Raw genomic sequence first — 20,468 nt, 5'->3', positions numbered from 1 at the left:
GTGTGTGTGTGTGTGTGTGTGTGTGTGTGTGTGTGTGTGTGTTGGGTCTCTAGTGTGTAGAGGCATCCTCTTCTAGACATTGAACTGCCAGACTGGACAGCTGCTACAGTCGGCCTCTAGCTCCGCTATTAGTCCAACTGCTGAACGCTCAGACTTGACTGTGTGACATCAGTCCTTGAGGATATTACTCTGCGAACCATAATAACCCTTCCCCGCTGCTTAAGAGCCTGTGAGCCTTAACCTCAGTCATGTTCATGTTCATTTTGAAATGGTACCGCACACTACCACGCGGCACTGAAAGTGTTCATCTGTGTCTCTCCACTACAAGCCGGAGAATTTGCTTCTAGCCAGCAAACTGAAGGGGGCAGCGGTTAAACTGGCAGACTTTGGCCTCGCCATTGAAGTGCAGGGAGATCAGCAGGCCTGGTTCGGTGAGTACACGCGGCTATCTAAATGGCTTTTTCTTAATTTTGGGCTTCATATTGTCAATGCTTTTTTTAATGAACAGCGAAACAGGGTCGGTGACATGATGCAGCTGTGGGGTGATGTTTAACAAGCCCAGTCTTGGGGTGGATTTTGGAGTTGATGTGGGGGGAAAAAATATGATATTCAGGATCTGAATCAGGTTTGTATATTTGAAGGTACAGTGTTTTTTGGGTTTTTTTGCCTGTATGTCCAACAGACCACATATTTGTATATACATAAATAGTATCTATGTACATACTGAACGACTGAACTGTACATACTTTTTCTTCCTGTATCCCCTAATTTGAAGAAATGGAAGAAAATAGAGCAACGGAGATCTTTTTGTCCTAGTTTTGTGTTTCTTTAAACGGCACAATCAAATGAACATCTTCAACTATGCCATGTTACCGTCAAAGCCCGATCCATCTATCTATCTATCTATCTATCTATCTATCTATCTATCTATCTATCTATCTAGAGGGACTAGGTGCGCCACTGCTCTCGGCTCTTTTATGAATATATTGCAGGCCTATTTCTTCTCCGTATTCCCTGCAGAACGGAGGAATAATTGGTCTATTCCCGCAGCTCCAGCCTCCATCTGGAACCAGTTCGCCGTGTTCTGACTTTACTACTACTCGTACTACGTCTCATTGCCCAAAGGGGTCTGCCGGCACTTTGAGGCTTTTTTAAAAAACGTTTTTAAGTAGGCTGCGTGCTGCTGGTCACGAGCCCAACTACATGCCCACAGAGGGATGTTTTCCTTGGAGCCTGTGAAGCTCGGCTCGTAAACGTAACTTAATGGGACCGCCGATCCTTAGCTGCTGTGAAATGTGTCGCTTCTAGGAGGAGGAGGAGGAGGTCCTAACAAGCTTTTGAGAGACTTCGACGTACAGAAGGTGGTGAATTCAGTCTGTAGGGTGTGGTTTTTGTGTTTTTATATATATATGTGTGTGTGTACGTGTGTTCCAGGTTTTGCCGGGACACCAGGGTACCTGTCCCCAGAGGTGCTGAGGAAAGATCCCTACGGCAAGCCAGTGGACATGTGGGCCTGCGGTAAGACTCTGCTGCTACCCTAACAACTGATTTGTTTAATTGGGGGAAGCCTCGTGGAGCAGCTGCTTTATTATTAATTGCACACAATCGCAGGTCCTGGCCTGAAACAGCCAATCACAGGCCTTCTCTGGGGATTATCAAAGGGACTGCCACTACTACAACAGAACACACTACACCAAGGGCTGCCCCTGATCCTGAATACCTGCTCATACTGAGTCAGATTTTATTTAACCCTTACTACAGTAACCTTACAGTAAAATGTTTGTATTGCTCTGTAGCATCTTGTTTGCCATTGTAGACCTGTTGTGGCAGCGAGGCTTAGATATGATTTAGATTCGATGTGGCACTGTAGCTGGAGACACCACACAGAAGTACTGGGCGGATGGATGAACAGTAGTTTGAATTCAGATCCATCAAATGAGGGAGTAATAATATAATAATAATATAGTAATAATAAGTGAGCTTCAGAGGTGTTGGTTGCATTCGTTGTTATACTTCAGACAAAGCCAGGCTAGCTATTTCCCCCCAGCTTCCGGTCTTTTTGCTAAGCTAGGCTAATCACCTCCCGCCACCAGGATTTATTGCTTGATGAATCCAAACGACGACAAGAATTTACTGACTTTCTTTTTGTTGTTTGGGCGACATTTTGTATGTAAACAATGAGCACCGGCGAAGTTAAGAAACAAGCCGCCACGGAACGTCTCATAACGCCTCAAATTCAGTTCGACGTTGTTTCATTCAGTCCTTCCTGCTGTGGACTGTGTGTGTGTGTGTGTGTGTGTGTGTGTGTGTGTGTGTGTTGTGTGTGTGTGTGTTGCACTCTGGTTTTATGTACCACAGAGGACTCCAGCCTCTTGAATGAATCATTGCTGATGCCCATTGCGCTCCCTTCTGATGGGCCAGGCCACCTGGGCCCGAGATGTCAAACACACACACACACACACACACACGCTCCTTTCCACACACCTGCCTGTGCTGACACACCGAGTCCACAGAAACAATAGTCTGTGTGTTTGTGGTCAGACTGTCTGGGCGTTCATCTTTTCATCTTTTCCTGGCAACCAGCCAGCCAATGAAAAACCACCAACAACACAAGCACTGTGTATGTGTGTGTGTGTGTTACTGTTCTCTATTTAAACATCATATAATATGTGTGTATTTATCTACAGTTCTTTGATTCCCACCTGTTGTATGCTCTTAGAGTGTTAACTTTGACCTGTGTGTATTTGTGTGTGTGTGTGTGTGTGTGTGTGTGTGTGTGTGTGTGTGTGTGTGTGTAGGCGTGATCCTCTACATCCTCCTGGTGGGATATCCTCCATTCTGGGATGAGGACCAGCACAGACTCTACCAGCAGATTAAAGCTGGTGCCTATGATGTGAGTTTTACACTGGTTTACACACACAGTCGTGTTTCCGTCACTTTCGGGGACATTACATTGACTTACATTCATTCACTAACCCTAACCATAATCACTGCTTGCCTAAACACAAGCCTTACCCTAACCTTAACCTAAACCTAACCTTACACCTTAAAGTCTTCACTCTAAGATGATATGATTTACCGTTATGGGGACTTGCATTTTGACCCCATAAGGAAGGCGAGTCCCCACAATGTGAGTGTGTAAACACATTTATGTCCTCACTACATTAGCAATACCCGCCAACACACACACACACACACTTTTTTAAAAAAATGAAATCAAATTCAAATAAGTATAATTTGAATGACATTGATGATGATAACATTACTGCCACCACATAATACATACAAAACCACAACAAGACAAATATAACAACCCCAAAGACACATATATGTAGAACCCAGATAACAGCAAACGATAGAACAATGCTAAACAAACGCTGACGCAGCCTCATGGGCCCTGTGAGGGAACATTAAGTTGAGATTTCAGGAATAAAGAAGTTGGAATAGTTTAATTTGTTTTCAGTACATACAGCTCATACAACAGCAGAAAACCAGATAACAGAAGTGAAGCAGATGTTGCCAGATGTGTATGCTTATACAGTCATGGTCATTTTCATGGTCATGTTTCCTAGTCCGAGTCCAAATCCTGGCAACAGAGTTTTGGTTACGCTGGAGAGGTGTCCTCCAAAATGTTGGATATTTGTAGATACTTACGTGGCATTAATGGCATTGTGGATGGTTGTAAATGGTTCACGCGATGTCATTCCTCGAACAGTTTCCTTCCCCTGAGTGGGACACGGTGACTCCGGAGGCCAAAGACCTGATCAACAAGATGCTGACCATTAATCCCGCCAAGAGAGTGACCGCCACAGATGCACTCAAACACCCCTGGATCTGCGTAGGTGTCCTTTTCGGTCTAAACGTATCGCTGAGTGCAATGGAGGCAGGTCCTCGTCCAACTGTCCAACTCTGTCTTTGTGTTCGCAGCAACGCTCCACTGTGGCGTCCATGATGCACAGGCAGGAGACCGTGGAGTGCCTGAAGAAATTCAACGCGAGGAGGAAACTGAAGGTGAGCGACAAACGAGGAGCCGCTGTACCAGACGGCGGGAGTCCCTCAAGAAAGTTGATCAATTCGGCCTTTTCCTTGAAAACACCGGCGGCTTTAAGCTGACGAGTGCTGCAAAACCGGCCCCCTCCAGTTATGGGCGCCAGAACCATCTAATCATTAACCTCTCAGCCTATGTAAACACGGGAGTCTGTTCCTCTCAGTGTCTATTTCTGTCTCCGCAGGGCGCCATCCTGACCACTATGCTCGCCACTCGCAACTTCTCAGGTAGGACTGAAGCAGTTACGATGAAGATTAAGGAAACAATAAAGGCCAGAAGCACCATTACCGATGACAGTTTATTCCTCGACACCTCCTTCGCTCTGTCTTTATTTTGTATCTAAGTATTGCGTTGCTCTTTTGAGTGCAGCTGTTTTTCACTCGCTGGCCTTTTAGAGCCCAATAAGCTCCATTTGTCCTCCCTTTTTCAGTTTGCTATCAACCGAGACCGAATTACCTTACAGATCGATGCAGTCCTATCCTCGAACCCCCCACCCCCCCCTTTTTTTTTTAAAGGGCAAAACACTCAAACTGAGTCTAACCTTATTGATTGTTTCTCTTTATGACAAATGACAGCCAAGCTTACATTTGTTTAAAGTCTAAAGCATTCAGCCACAGTGTCACCGTTGTAGCCCTCAGTGTTTTTACACGTTTTTCTTTTGTCCCCTTCCTTCCCCTCTTATGTGGTGACCTCATGTGAAAGGTAAGAGTTCTCGGCACAGTTCCTCGCAGTGCTTCACCTGGTCAGGTTCGGCACGGAGGCATGTCACGCCTGCCAGTGTGGGGCTTGGTGGCCATATTGGAGGACAGAAAGAAACCTTTTATATTGGGGGGGGGGGGGATCCAAAATGTCTAAATTGCTTACGGGACATGCAGACGATCAGAAGGTGGTGGTGCAATAAAAGCTCATACTCAGAGAATATAAATCGAAATATATATATATATATAATCTATACATGTCATAAATATAAGCCATATTCAGAGAACATTAGACAAATTACAACGTAGTACTTTGTCATATGTGTACATGCATGTAGTACACCTGTTATATGTACAGACAACAGTATCACAAATGTGTACATTCGATATTAGTCTCTAATATTGAAATATTAGTCATACCGTCCTGTTAAATCGTAATAATGTGGTAATGCAGTAAAGGGATTTTGTTGCTGTGGCCTCCCTCTACTTTAACTGTTAGTTTTGACCAAATCTGAGTCGCAGAGCACAGGAATCCTTCTTAGATTGTCGTCTTCATGTCCGGTACAGGGGACATCGCTCCAGTTTCCATCTGTGGGATCTTCAAATGTGCGATTTCACAAAACAGCTCCACCTGATGAGATCATTTTGTTTGTAATGTCCAGTCTGTTGCCTTTTTACCCCCCCTCAAAATGTTCCTCCAACATGGCTGCTAAAAGATATTTGATTGTCACTGCAAAGCCTCTACCGGTTACTAAAACACGCACATGCCTACGGTTTTGACACCACATGCCCCCCCACACACACACACTGACCCCCCCTGCCTTCCTACCGATCATCTGTCCGCGTCTCAGACTGTCCCTTGCATGTTAACCGAAGAGCAGGTGGTCTTCGTTGGCCGCCACTCACGTGACTTTAGCTCACGCCGTCTCACAAATCAAAGGTGTGTTTTTCTGTAGCGTGATGAGTTCAGTCACCTGGACACTGCTGCTCTGACCTCCCGGCCCGGCCTGGCCCGGCCCGGGTGTTACTGACAGTGTCTCCTGTAGTCCTGTCAGATGGATCTAATTGCATGTTCCAGACTAATGATTCACTAAGTTTTGTTTCATCCTGTTTCACTGTGTCATTTGCATTTTTTTCTCTTCTCCTGCTTCCAATTCTAGCAGGGCCCCACTTTGAGGTTGCTAGTAATTGGCCAGCCTTGAATAGACCTAGTGCATGTGTGTGTGTGTGTGTGTGTGTGTTTCTGTGTGTGGTAATTCCAGCTGTCCACTGATTTCCTTGCATTGTTATCTTTTTCTTTTTTTTTTTTTCTCAACAGCAGCCAAGAGCCTGCTGAACAAAAAACCAGATGGTGTCAAAGTAAGTCCAGCATGTCCCCTCCCTTTAAACATTTTAATTTGTTGTACGGGAAGCTTACATGTCCTTTATTTTACAGTTTTGTTTTTTTTTACATAGTACAGCAGGTTTCAGCTCACGTCGACAGTGTTGTTCTTCAAACACTGCAGCATTGTCAATGAACTCCGGGGCGACGCTACTAGTTTGGTTTAAAAAAAAAAAAAAAATAGGAGCTCAAGTTGCCTCAGTGAAACTCGTCTTTCCTGAGTGGGCGTGACAGATATTTTCCAATACCCCCCCCCCCCCTTCCCCGCATTGTCAATCTGTGACAGAGAGAGAGAGAGAAGGAGGAGCATCTGTTGTCTGCGCTGAAGAAACAGTTGGAAACGAATAACTGCTGATTAAAGGAGGCTTCGTCTCCCAGCTCTTCTACAGCTGTCATATGATCAGGGTCCTCCGTTGACACCACCAAGGAACGTATGTGTGTGTGTGTGTGCGCTTCATCCTAATTCAACCCTGTCGTTTAAGATGCAGATGAGCCAGACGCAAATCAGGAAAAGAAAAAAAAGTATCGGTCTCATTTCGCTGCTAAATTTGCTCCGCTGTGTTTACCTGCTAGCCTCTAACTAAGTGTTGGTGTAGCTGTGAGCTGCGGAGCAGGCTGCAGGTAGCTTTGCCTGGTGCTGTGAAGTCAGCCCAGCCTGCATCATCTGGGAAGCGCTCCTCTGTGGAGGGTTTCCTGCTCAGTCCTGCTCTGGTTCTGAGGCACTTCCCGTGTTAATGGAGCCTGCCTGAATGATTCATGCGTTTCTTTTCCTGTTGATGAGCTCCTGCTGGTGGGTCGCGATCGCGATTGCTTTATCTCATGCCAGCTACCCACGCCACTGTTTTTTTTTTTTTTTTTTAATCCAAGCTACTGTTACTGCTGTCATTGGTGTGCCTTGATGCAGATGTGGTGTGATTGGGCAAGAATACAGGTTTTAATTACTACTTTATGGTTTCAACTAGTACTAAAAACACATGAACGCTTTAGTGGCTTGATATTGATCATAGAGTTTGGGTCGTACAGCCATGCATGGGTTCATTTCCTCTCCCACTGTATTCCATTGTGGCTGCTCGACGCAGAAAAGGAAGACGGAAGGCACAGAACATTTGAGGGTAGGCCCTGAGCTCGCTGCTGCTTGTTAGCCAGTCTGACCCCCCCCCCCCCCCCCCCTCCCTCGGATTTAAATTCCACCACAGTGATGCACAATGCTGCTTAAGGTTAGTTTGGGGAGGCACTGCGTGACTGAACTCGACAGTGAAAACGTCACACACTGAGGGAGAAGTGAATCTCCACATCCAGGAATGCCCTCTGTTCAACAATGTGATACTGGGCTGCCCTGAAATCAACCCTAAATAGTAATCAGTGTATGCACAAAAGAGGCGGTGTGACCGTTGGCCAGTCCAGGCCATGACACACAAACTAATTCCTGTTCTTGGTTTTGAATTGGAGTCTGAAGTCCAGACGTTACACATCGCAAGAACATCAAGTTAAGAGTCATGTAGTGTGTCCCCAGCAGGTATAAATCTTAGACCCTTCCCACGTACCAGTCCCTGACCCTTAGACCCTCGTTCCTTTTGGAGTCGGACGTAAAATAGCGCCGTAGCTGTCGTCGTTTTATAGTAATACAGGTGGGATAGTGCAAAAGACACCCATTCATTTCCTTTTTTTCCTGCTTTGTTGACGCTGTTACTGAGTCTTCATGCGTTTATGAGTCTCATCCTGCGCTGCTGGTTTTCAGCATGGACGCGATGTTCACATGGAACAAAGACTAACCTGATTGTTCATATTCCTGAACACGTGAGTCTGTCATTGCCAGCGTTTTCTTTATTGTCAGTCACTTCCTGTACTCTGTTAGCATGTTCCAGGTTCCACCAAATATCCTACAATACACCAACTCACTCAATGAAACCGATGTGAATGTACCTTGTAGTTGGGGGGAGTGAGCTGGTTTCGGCTGCGTGTCATTTTATTCACAATTATTCAGTGCACCATGACTCACTCAGCTGTCAACAGAAACTCAGCTGAAATTCCCCCAGATAAAGACGTTATACAATATATTATATTATATATTACAACAGTTCAATGATCTTTTATCCAAAAGTGAAAGGAACAAAGGAAAGGATGTTACAGTGTGCTGTTCGGGCCTGAATACAAGTGACTGATTACAAAGCACCCCTTTGTAACAGCTGTTTTTAGATAACGATGAGAAACACTGGGGGCCAGATTTACCATATTTGGAATCTTTATAAGTGAAATCACAAAGGTCTGCTTCGGACCGGTCTACCTCGCATGCTGTGTCCCACAATGCAAAGTGCTGGCGGCGGATTGCCATTAACAAAACGTAAACTTTCACTCATTTCACCTCCGCAGCCCACCAAAATCTGTTTCTGAGCAAATATGAGGCGAGAAATAAGCCACCCAGTTAGCTGAATCTTCACCCATATTAGATCTGCGAGGAGAGGGAGGGGGCGGCTGCCGCTCTCGTGAACGTGCGCTGTCCTTTGCCGCTGCTTGGCCATGGAAACAACCACGGGAAGTACAATGAGTGGAAAGATACAGGAGCTGATCTTAGTGTATCTGAGTTCCCTGAAGGATATAATTCAATTCAATTCAATTCAATTTTATTTATATAGCGCCAAATCACAACAAAAGTCATCTCATGACACTTTACAAAATAGAGCAGGTCTAGACCCACTCTTTATAATGTTATTACAGAGACCCAACAGTTCCCACCATGAGCAAGCACTTTGGCGACAGTGGCAAGAAAAGCTTCCTTTTAAGAGGCAGAAACCTCGAGCAGAACCAGACTCTAGGTGGGCGGTCATCTGCTTTGACCGGTTGGGTTTGAGAGAGAGAGAGAGAGAGAGAGAGAGGGGGGGGGGGGGGGGGGGGGCAGACAGACAGACAGACAGACAGACAGACAGACAGACAGACAGACAGAGAGAGAGATAGACGTAGAGACACAGATAGACAGACAGACAGACAGACAGAAAGAGATGTATGGCAGCACTAGCAGTAGAAATAGCAGCTATAGTTATAATAACACTGGAAATATGACTGATAATAGTAGTTACAGCTGTAATAGTAGCTGAGATTAATAATAGCAATAACAGCTTTAATAGTAACAGAACTTCGACTAAACATAATAACTGTAGTGATGAGAGTCAAGCAGGCCCATGGCGGCAGCACCCAGGCGTACCAGGACCACGATCCACAGGAACCTGCGAGATGAGAAAGCACAAAGAAACTCCGGGGATATATAAAGTTAGTAACATGCATTGGACTGTGATGAATGTGCAAAGATGAAGAGGGAGAGGAGGAAAGCTCAGTGCATCATGGGAAGTCCCCCAGCAGTCTAGGCCTATAGCAGCATAACTAGGGGCTGGTCCAGGCAGGCCTGAGCCAGCCCCTAATTATAAGCGTTATCAAAAAGCAAAGTTTTAAGCCTCCTCTTAAAAGTAGAGAGTGTGTCTGCCGATATACCGCTTCATCAGCAGAGATCAATGAAGGGAAACAGTACTGGAGCAACATCAGCTTCGAAGTCTGATTGTCCAGTCTAGGACAGTAAACAGTATTTCTGATACTAGTATACTAGTATATTAACCGTGCAGGCTGGTAGGATCGGAGGTAGCTGGGAGCTGTGGCGCAGATGCACCCTGCTGCTGCCGATTCAGAACATCGAGTTTTAGTGCAGCAGCCAGGGTGGGCGACCGCTCCTTGTCTGGAAGCACCTGAACCTGCTGAACATCAGCATATTAACATCGTAACTGTGAGCATGTTGCATAAGCAGTTAGCCCTAATCACCGCTGTGTCTCACGAAGCCGCTAGCATGGCCGTAGACTCTTGTTGAAGTGTAATTTCTGAGAAAACATTTTCAGGTAATATCAGTGTTTCTTCGAGGTATAGTACTGTAAACGGCGTGCCACGGGCAGCACGGCGGTGCAGTGGTTAGCACTGTCACATGGGAGGTAGAGCGGGTTGGGTGTCCGATCCCTGACTACCCCCCGTCCAAATGTCGAAGTGTCCCTTGAGCGAGAAACTGAACCCTAAGTTGTTCCCAATTGGGTGCCAGCACCTTGCATGGCAGGTTGGTCTCCATTGGTGTGTGAATGGGTGAATGAGACCAGATCTGGAGACCGTTATGGTTGAAGAGCGCTATATAAGTGAAAGTCCATTCCACCTGACTCATTCTTCCACAGAGTGATTGGGTCATTTGTTTCACTCCAGTGTCTTGTCTCCACTGAGCTCTGTGAGCAGGCCGGCCTCTGACAAGAACGCTCCAACTTGGCTTATTCGCTCTGCTCCTTATGGAATGAGGTGGTTTCTTTTGTGGGACACTGTTGGGGTTTTAGTTAAAGGGGCTGATTTGCTTCCTGTTCAAACTAAAAAACGGAATCTGTCCTGTGCGGGATGGGTCTCGTATATTTGACAGACTGACTCACTGACGCTCGCAACTCCCGAGCACGATGTTCCACTTTTCCCTCCACAGCAGCCCGCTTGAAGAGCGAGTGTTCGAACACTAAGCCTTGTCACTTCTGCCCTGTCCCGTCTGTCTACCTGTCTGTCCACTCTGTCCCTCCAGATCAACAACAAGGCCAATGTGGTCACCAGCCCCAAAGAGCCAGTCCCCACTCCTTCTCTGGTACACTGTCTGCCTGCCTTGCTGCCCTGCATGTTCGCATGACTGTCCCTGTCTAACTATCTGTCTGTCCATACTTTTGGGTAGCATCTGTCCTGATGATGCAGCTGTGTTGAACTTCACCGCCTTCCTCACTTTAGTGTGGATGGTGATTGTTTTTTTTTCTCCATAAAGCTTAAGAGCCACAAATGTCTTTAGTGGTTGTGTAACATGAGCTCTCCACACGCACTTCTGGGTTGCTTTATTGCATTGTCATATTGCTGTACATGGGCTACATTTTCCTCTGTTGTTGATGATGGCTGTAATGGCAACAGTGGGGCCATTGCACGTCAACTGTTGCCACAGGTTTCAAGCCTTTGTCAACCAAACTGGAGACGACACTGGTTTGGTGTTGAGTTGAGATTTAGGGTTGTTAAGTTTTCTTGCCACTGTAAATACCATTTTACATGTTTGAATGATAACCTCAATAGTCTTCTGGAGAACTCAGTAATATTACAGGTTTATGTTGTGCTTCTTTTCTGAGAAGTCACATTGTTTTCTGTCTGTTTGGTATCCCAAACAGCTCAGAAAGCTTACCTGGATCTCTTTTTTTAAAGCTTACTAATTAACACAATGTATCTTTAGTTAAATCTATACCCAAACTGAAATGTAAAAACACCAAGTTCGGATTTGAGGGGGGGGGGGGTATATGTGGGAACTGTTTCTTGGCTAACAACACTCCCCATAAAGACATTTTCACATTTTAGTCTGGGGTGGCATGGTGGTGCCGCGGTTAGCACTGTCACACGGGAGGTATAGCGGGTTGGGGATTCGACCCCTTCCCACGTCCACATGTCGAAACGTCCTTGGGCAAGACACTGAACCCTGAAGTTGCTACCGATGGCGGGGCTATGTAAGTGCAGTCCATTTACCATTTACAGATTAAGCAAACATTAAACTATTGCCAAGCTAGCCGTTTCCCCCTCCTTCCAGTCTTTATGCTAAGCTAGGCTAACCATGCCCTGACTCCAGCTCCGTAAACACACAGACATGAGATTGATATCAGTCTTCTCATCTCAGTCTCGCAAAACAAAAGCATATCTGCGTATATGTCCCGAAATGTGGAACTATTCCTTTAATAGGAAGTCAAAAAGTACAAACCTAAAAGCCTACAGCACAAATCCAGCACTGGCAACAACAGTAGCGTTATCCTGAGGTTGGACTAGGGGGCCCGTGTTCTCCTGTCAGAAGACATGATCGTCACTGTGAGTGTTCACCCGTAGCTGGCACAGCCTTGCCCCTTCAGGGGCCTCGGTCAAAGTGACATCATGTGACGCGCGACGGCTGGGACACCGTGACACAGCACCAGTGTACAGCAAAACGGTTCTGCAATAGCATGCGCTGCAGGTGTGAGTGGGGAAACCCAATCCTGACACTTCTGTTGTGACGATATCTTTACGCTCTTTAGAGTAATGCAGGTATATGTTTGATGTATCTGTAAAGTTGTGTGTGACTGGTCGAAAGCCTGCCTTGTTATGTATTCATGTGAACCTGGATCCTGGATGTTTTTAGCTATGGGGGGGGGGGGGGGCGTGCAGGCGCATTCCAGGAAAGGCAGGTAGACGTCTGTTACCGTGATGTCCGTGTTTAATGTCAGTTACTGTCATCTTGCCAACAGTGTTGGTAAAACTTCTTGATCTTCTGTGGTGAAAGACTTGATGTACTTTACTTGATGTCAGAACTTCCATCTATATTAGTGTTGCAGTATACTGTTCTGTTTTTCCACTATCTTGTAGCATTTCTGTTTCCCCCAAATAGCAATTGTATCCATTATTTCCCTCACTTTACCACTTTTACTTTTTTTCTTGTCCTTTTCTTTCAAAATACTTTTCTGTCCTAACTCACTTTCCTTCCGCACCAACCTCTCTTTCCTATCGGTGGTCCTCTCAAATCAGGAGCCTCAAACCACCGTTATCCACAACCCCGCTGATGGAAACAAGGTATACAGCTGATCAGATGCTAGTCTGAAGCTGTAGTTTGCTGCTGCTGCTGCTGCTGCTGTGTGCGCCATTTAGAGTAGAGCATTAATGTTGCTTCTGATGATGATGATGTTTGTGTGCCATTGGATGTTACCGTCACTACGACAAAAGTAAAGTGGGTTCTGTCAAACATTGCATGCCGTTGTTGTAAAACCGTTGCATGGAAATGACTTAAACGTCGGTCAACCATGTGTACAACGTTGTGTTTTACTCATTATTCTGGATGTTGATGCGACTGTTACCATGTCAGGTCTGAACGTAACAAGCATGTGCCTCCATTGTCATTGTGACATCAGTCAGCCTGACAGTTGTAAGAGGGATCGTGCGTGCTGTTGGAACAGACTGAAGGCCGTGCAGCACCACGATACCAAAGCTGTTCCAAGCCAAATCCTTACCGGAGTCCATCTATCGTGTCTTGGTGATTTGCCTGTGCAGATGTGTGGATCTACATTAATCATCCATCAGATGACAGTGCGGGAACACGTGCATGCTTGTATGTTTTTGCTTCGTGCAGTGACGTGATGGAGCTGTAGCTCATAGTTGTAGCATCGTGTGTGTGTGAGTGTGAGTGTAGTCAATGCAATATTCTTTCTTTGTGTTTGCTGAATCAGACAATGATAGGGTCGCTGTACAATGTGATGCGTCACAAGATATTCCTTATTTGACAAAAGGGATGAAAAGGAGGGAAAGTGCGAAGGACATTTTCATGGACGAAGCGCACTTTTCGACGTAACGGATCATTTTGCTTCGCTTTGGCCGTCATTCCTAAGATGGCGCTCGCTCGAGTTCATTTCTGTCGAGCCATCTCTAAAAAGGAAGTCAAGATGGTTCAAGAAAACGTCTGCTGTAAACATCACAAGTTTACAGACGGACTTCCTGCTTCTGCATTGACATACCACACTGACACGAGCTTATCACAGATATGTCTGTATATACGTAGAGACCAATGATACTGTATAAGTCTATTCATTAGCAGCCCAATTAAGCAGCTGTGTATATATGAGAAAACATGGCTATATATCATTCTGTATTGGCCCATAGATAACCATAAATGATCTAATATTTTTACTGTCCAAAGTCTATATCTGTGTCAGCCTTACAAATCCGGCGCAGTGAGGAATTCTAACCAACGTTTTTGGTTGCACTCACTTTCTGCTTTGCCTTCAGTTACCAGCAGTGTAGATCAGGGGGGTCCCCACCTGGTGGTGCTGAACTAAGGAGAATCAGAGGGGTCCTAAAATGGTTAAAGGGATAGTCGGGCTTTCTTCAAATCTCTTACTGAAGTATTGATATCAAACGATCTGAACAGTACTGTACAGTAGCTTCATTTTAAGGGCTCACGGGACAAAAAAGGTTTGCAACCACTGGTTTTAGATGATCTGGGTAAACGTGTTTCTAACCCTATCAGACTTCATTGTGGTGGTGTCACCGTGTTCCTCAGGTCTCCATCAATTCAGTTCTGTACAATGTTATCATAACTGATAGCAATCGATGAGACCCTCCGTAAGAGGCGGGAATGAGTCCTAAAACCGGGAAATGAGTTTGCATTTTAACACGTCCTGTTCCCTCGTCTGGAAGTCAGTGGGTTTTTGGTTAGATGCCTGGAATAAGGTCTGTGGCTAATGCAAGCTTAAGAGATTTCAACGTGTTGTTCTGCGACATAAAATACGTCAGTAGATACCCCCCACTTGTGAATTAGGAAGCTTAAAAAAATCGGAAAGTCATCTACTCACTAGTCCACCTTCACAGCCTTGTTGTGTTTATACTCTGTCTATATATCTATATCTATCTATATTCTCTTAAATGTGAAGCTCAGCGGTGGTGACGAAGTAATGCAACCGTGCTGTAGCTCCTTTATAGCCCAACGTTAGATTTTTACTTCTGGCGATTCCGTTTAGGCTTCAAAAATCATAACAGTGGAGTTCATTTGTGAAGATCATCTCGCCACAGAGCTTATTTTCTGCAGTAATCCAAAGTCCCCATTGGCTTTTTGTCGAGAAAACCAGGGGCGATGCTAACTTCTGGGTTTTACTACATAAATACGTCCTCCCTGCAGCACTCTCATGTAAATAAAATGGGGGTTAAGCAGTCATGTTAGTTCATTTCTCAAATATCTTGACGTTTATAAAAGATGCTACTGAGATCTGACCCAAAGGAAAAGAAAACAAACCCAAAAGAAGCTCTGGGACCAGATCAGTTAGTCTATTATGACAGCATAACGTCTTCACTGTTTCCTCTCACCATCTGTCGGGGGAACAGTGAGATCGTATCAAAGGTCCGATCCCAAATTAGGATGTAACGGCGGCTGAAGTGGATGATGATAATAAAACGAGCTGTCGCGAAACGCACACTGATCTCAGTTTGTTTGTGCTTTTAGCGTCAGGCTGGTTATACTCATGTCTTTTTTTTTTCTTTGTGGTTTGACAGGAGTCCAGTGAGAGCGCCAACACTACCATCGAGGACGAGGACGTGAGAGGTAGGGAGGTCCAGATTGCTGTTATTGAAAACCCTTTCCTCTAAACTCTGAAACAAGTGCTGCATCTGAAGGTTTGCGGTCCACCTTTCTTTTTCCTCGTGGCGTGCACCAGCTCACATTATTATTATTATTATTATTATTATTATCAGCTTTGGGCTCTGATGTTATTCACAGGAAAAAAAAAATTGATTGCCCCTCCCCCCTTTACTGGTTGTGTCTTATGTCTTGCATGTTGTATTATTTACTGTATTTCGGTTTAAACACAGTGTCCTTTCTCGTGGCACGTACTGCTTCAATTCGCATGTCGTGGCTGTCCCGGTACCACGCACTCGAACTCAGTGCAGCGGGGAGTGAAATGCTGCTTGAAAATCCGTTCAAATGACCGGCGAACAATAAATAAGGGTCTGGCACCTTCGCCCACTTTGGTCGGTGGGTAATGTAGCCTTAACTTAACCTCCCTGTTTGAATGTAAATCCAATAAAAGTTCTGGAAGTCTTTGGACTCTTGACTGGGACCAACTTAAATTCCCAGGTGGTTGTGAGCTCCACTCATTAATATTCATGTTACAGTTTGATGGCAACACGTCAAAACTTGGCCTCAAAGTATAGTTGAGGCAGTTTGGGCCTCCTTTAACTTCGACCGAAGTACGGGACACGGCCGCAAAGTGGGAGTATTTCGTTGAGCACGAGTCCAAAGAGTGGAATCGATTTGTGAGCGTGTCTTCCTGGCTGTGTTTTCTTTTTTTATATGGTTGTTCACTGCAGCAGTGACCTTTTTGATAGAAGAGAATCTTGTCAGACAAATAAGATTTGAATCTTCCACATTTTTTTTAACATTTAGGAAAAAGTATTTATCCTTTCGCCATATAAGCATTTTCTGACTTCCTGAGGCTCCTCACATTCATGTTGTCCTGCAGTGTGTGTGTGTGTGTGGCATATGGGCTTCCATACTTCTAGTACATAGACAGGCCCATTAGGGGACGTGGCGCTGCTCCTTTTATAATGGCCTCCATTGTTATTCATGGCTGATAGGGTCGTCATTCCTCAATGCTCCAGTAATCTTATTCAGCGAAGCTTTGAAATTGCTCTACACTGCTCTACTTACAAGTTTTTTTTCCACAAAGAAGAGACCCCCCCCCCCCCACCCCCTCATTTCATCCTGCTATTATTCTTTACAGCATACTTTAATACAGCCGTCCCTCTGTCTTGCATTTGTGGCCCAATCAGAGCCTCCGTCTACAAAGAGGTTTAGAAATCTTTTATGAAATTATTTTAATCATCACATCTTTTGTGATTTCAGCAGTGGTCCCTTTTTTTGCGGAGAAGCTGTCTGTGGCAGGAAGTGGGGAAGATAAAGGGCAGCTAGTATTTCCTATCCATCGAATGTGACTCATTTGCACCGACGTGATTGATAGACGGTAGATGGCTTCCTGTTAAAGTGTCTAATTTTCCTCTGCATTTAGTGAATGCCATTATATTGTTGGAGATGTTTTTAAGCTAACATATTAGCATCAGCATTCAACCGGGGGGTCTGTGCTTGCGTCCGATATTCCCTCTCCTTTTTAGCTCTGGTTTGGTCGCCGCCAACCCCCGAGGGAAACCATCTGGTTCTTTCAGCTTTCAGATGTTCGACTCTCCATCAGAGTAGCTAACTCGGCTGGGCAAACAACCCTTAAAAAAGAGGCTAAAAAGAAAGATTAGCCAGTCGATGTTTTTATATTAGCAATGGATCAAATGACTGATGTGTACTGTGAAAGAATTATCACCAGCTCCGCAGCTCTGGAGCTTTTTTTTTTTTTTTTTTTAAAGCATCTTTTCAGGTTTTACACGCCTGCAACTTTTACTGTTGTGATTCAGCCTCAATCAACCAATGGCAGCTTTTATTGAGGAACCCCCCCCCCCTCATACTACGTACCCAACACCAGATAAGAGATAAGACAAAGTTAGTAACCAGCTGGTGGAGCAGCTAAAGAGGTAAGATATTGTTCTTGGGAGTTGGTGGCGACCAAAAAACGGAGCTAAAAGAGAGAGAATTTCACCGCTTGCTAACAACGCCATGACAGCTCTTATAAGGCGATATGTAAATAATCTCAGGTGCTCAGGTGGTTCATCTTTGCCCCAAAATCAATGAATACTGCCTTAATGGCGGTGGTAGCTACGCTCCTTAAACGCATCCCACGCCTACGGGATCGATCTGCTGGTGTACACGCTGCGCTGACATCAAGCTTTTCATCTTTAGCAAGTTCATCCTCTCACATTGTTGTCGTTCTTCACCGTTTCACCCTCTGTCCCCAAACTGACTTTTGTTCTCAGCTGGTGGAAGAGTAACGCTGTCATTTCCTTCATGCCTTTTCGTTTCTTCTTCATTTCATGTTTTCCTGGCGTCCCCGCTGCGTCCACTGTGACACTCTACATTTCCGTCCGTCCATCCATTCTTTTGTCTTCCTCTGACCCCCCCACCCCCCCTTTCATCTCAGCGCACTCTCCCTTCTCCAGTTCCCAAATCTACCACCTTAAGCACTTGGACCACTCCACCTCTCACCGGCCCTCCTCCCCCTCCCGCTGCTCCTCCTCCTCCTCCTCCTGCTCCTGTTGCTGGTACTCTCCCAGCGTTTGGCCCAGTGGCGAGGAGTGCTGCCAGTACGTCCTGTGGGCACTGGTGGCTGCCTACCTGCTCCTCCTCTTCTTCACATCTTCCTTCCTGGTCTTTTTCTCTGCCCATCTCACTACATGCCACTGCGGCCCCCGTCAGACCCCCACACAGGGGCCCGGCCCCCTGCCCAGCCCGGGCCCCACCGACTCCCAGCGTAAGTCCATTTTTTCCCAGTTCTTGGGGGAGAAACTGAAGATAATCAGAAGTGTAGCAAAAAAAAAAAAGAAGGAATGTCTGTGTTTTTTATAACATACAGGAGTTCTGAGGAGGACGGCTACCGTTATTCAGAAAGACGCAGCCAATGAAAGCTATAACAGGAACCCATACATGTCCACCTGTGTGTTTCTTCAGCTCACACTTGCCTTCCATTAACCAGAAACACACTGAAGTCAGTTTTTAAGGAACTATCATTAGTTAAGTTATTTAGTGGAAGTCCACCAGTCAAGTGCCCACGACTCTGATGATTCGTGTACGGAAAGGTCATAATTATTATTTCTAATTCTTAAACTGTTGGGTTTTGGCAGCGAATGTACATTCATTCTGCCTGAGGTTCAATGCAAAATTATAGAGTGCAGAGCAGTTTGGGCTCAGTAATATCATTTTGCTACACCTTCATGAATATGATGTCGTATTTATGATACAATTTATGATATTTCATTTGATTTTGGTCTTTTTTTTTTTTTTTTTGGAGTTATTACAGCATTAAAAGAACACGGCTCCGGACTCGGTGCTCACAGACAAGGTCTTCTTAACACGACATCTTCAATTTTAAAAAATGAAGTTCATGTGGCACTTAGATTTAAAAAAAAAACAAAAAAACTTCTGGATTAAACAGACCTCTGTACCACGCCTCATCCACTGAGTGCAGAGCTGCTGTCTTACAGCACCCCCTGCAGGTCAGAAGCCATCATGACTCCCTAACCTCTCTTTTACTGTATTGAAGTCGGTGGTTCCCAACCTTTTTGGTTTGTGACTTTAAAACCTACTTGACTCTTCCTCGCAGGTTATGGCCTTTTTTTGGGGGGGGGGGGGGTTTGAAGGATTTCAAATAGCCTGAGGAGGTAAAAACATAATATTTCCCAAACAAGAAACTGCTCTAACACAGACCTTGTATAAAGTAAGTAAAAAAAAAAAAAAGTTGGTGGAGATGTGACACAGACTCTCAGGTATTCTGTCCACTGAGCTTCTTATTGCTTGTGACGGTCTCTGACTTTTGTCTGGAGTCGAAGGTTTTTGCGTCTGTGTCAGGATGTGCCGACTGAACGGCCACACTTTGCTTCATGTTGTACGACATTTGTCACAGAGCCGAACCGTAGGCCCGTTAAGATTTACATTCTTTCGTTTTTCATTGTACACTGTTCAGTGCTGAACGCTGTCTGAATGTAACCTCGTTTACTTGTTCCACTATCAGACACGTCCTGATTTTAAAGTTACAGTAGGCAATATTCATATCAGGGGTAACCTGGGGGTGTCTGTGTTCTGATTCACACTCCAGTCCAGAAGGCGGAACCTTCTGTAGAACGGCCTTGTTTGCACAGAGTTGATGCGATTGGCCAGTTACGTGCTCGCTAACCCCTGATTGGGTGTTTGATTCAGGCCTGGTCCAGTTTTTTTCTTTAAAAGACTAAACACAAAGGCGGGCGGGTGCTTCACAGACACTTTAAAATCAGATATTGTTAGTGACATGCGATGGTCAAAATTCGCTATTTGAACCTAAATTATAATTCAGTATTATTGCCTGCTGTAGCTTTAAATCAAAGCGTTTACAGACTTTCATTCAGGCAAAGTTCTCGTCTGCCTGCTTGTGTTTAAACAACAGTGAACATTTCAGAACTTTGGCTTCTTTTTGTTGAAATGCAGGTTTGTCAGAAAATAATGTTTTTTTTTGGTACTGGCAATGTTATCATTAATGCATTCTACTCAAATAAGACTCTGGAAAGAAGCAGCACAAATACTTGAGACATGTATTTTATAGTGTGTGTGTGTGTCTCGTGTGACCCATCACCATCTCCATCATCACGGTTATGTGCTTTGTTTTGTTTGGCTCAACAGTGCTGCTGGGTCAGTTTATCAGCTTAGCTTCTTTGTATTACTGCTACGTGTGTGTGTGTGTGTGTGTGTCTTTGTACTACTGCCACATGTGTTTCTATCCATTAGCGTGTGTGCGTGCCAAGTCTTGTCTGTCCATGCTCTAATAAGAGATCCCGGAGGAAAGACTATGCATTATACAGCTGACAGATACTCAGAGGGCATTATTTCCACTCCACGGACACTGTGGAGCGTTACAGTAATCCACCGGCAGCCTGAGCTCCTCGTACCGCCGCTACTCCATATTTCAGACCGATACATACCGCCTGCTTCTGTAAATGACGTGGATCCAGGCTGGAACGTAGAGTAACTATCAGGCAAGACTGCGTGTCTTTTTCTTCTCACTTCGTGTCAAAGTGTTTCCAGAGAGACGGAGGATGAAGCGCTCTGAAAGAAACATCCATTTGCCACCTTTCAGACAAGAAATCCACTGTGCTGTATTAACATTGTGTTTGCTAATGCTGGGCC

General features: G+C 45.1%; 1 protein-coding gene across 18 annotated transcripts in view; it reads left to right on the top strand.

Annotated features, from left to right (window-relative positions):
- The window catches only part of LOC139305706 (calcium/calmodulin-dependent protein kinase type II delta chain), a 79,727-nt gene that overhangs the window by 56,600 nt on the left and 2,659 nt on the right, over positions 1-20,468 (top strand). For 2 of the 18 annotated variants that reach the window (XM_070929629.1, XM_070929628.1), the window contains exons 7-17: positions 329-431; positions 1,435-1,518; positions 2,799-2,893; positions 3,716-3,838; positions 3,928-4,011; positions 4,233-4,275; positions 6,065-6,105; positions 7,207-7,239; positions 10,710-10,769; positions 12,701-12,745; positions 15,212-15,260. In XM_070929629.1, the coding sequence (XP_070785730.1) occupies positions 329-431; positions 1,435-1,518; positions 2,799-2,893; positions 3,716-3,838; positions 3,928-4,011; positions 4,233-4,275; positions 6,065-6,105; positions 7,207-7,239; positions 10,710-10,769; positions 12,701-12,745; positions 15,212-15,260 (760 nt within the window). Of the gene's footprint in view, positions 1-328; positions 432-1,434; positions 1,519-2,798; positions 2,894-3,715; positions 3,839-3,927; positions 4,012-4,232; positions 4,276-6,064; positions 6,110-7,206; positions 7,240-7,605; positions 7,614-10,709; positions 10,770-12,700; positions 12,746-15,211; positions 15,261-20,468 lie in introns of all 18 variants that reach the window. The other 16 variants (XM_070929633.1, XM_070929632.1, XM_070929631.1 and 13 more) reach the window with 10 other exon arrangements.

The sequence above is a fragment of the Enoplosus armatus genome, chromosome 23, assembly GCF_043641665.1.
Source record: "Enoplosus armatus isolate fEnoArm2 chromosome 23, fEnoArm2.hap1, whole genome shotgun sequence".
Classification (NCBI taxonomy): Eukaryota; Metazoa; Chordata; class Actinopteri; order Centrarchiformes; family Enoplosidae; genus Enoplosus; species Enoplosus armatus.
This window is presented reverse-complemented; position numbering and strand designations above follow the sequence as displayed.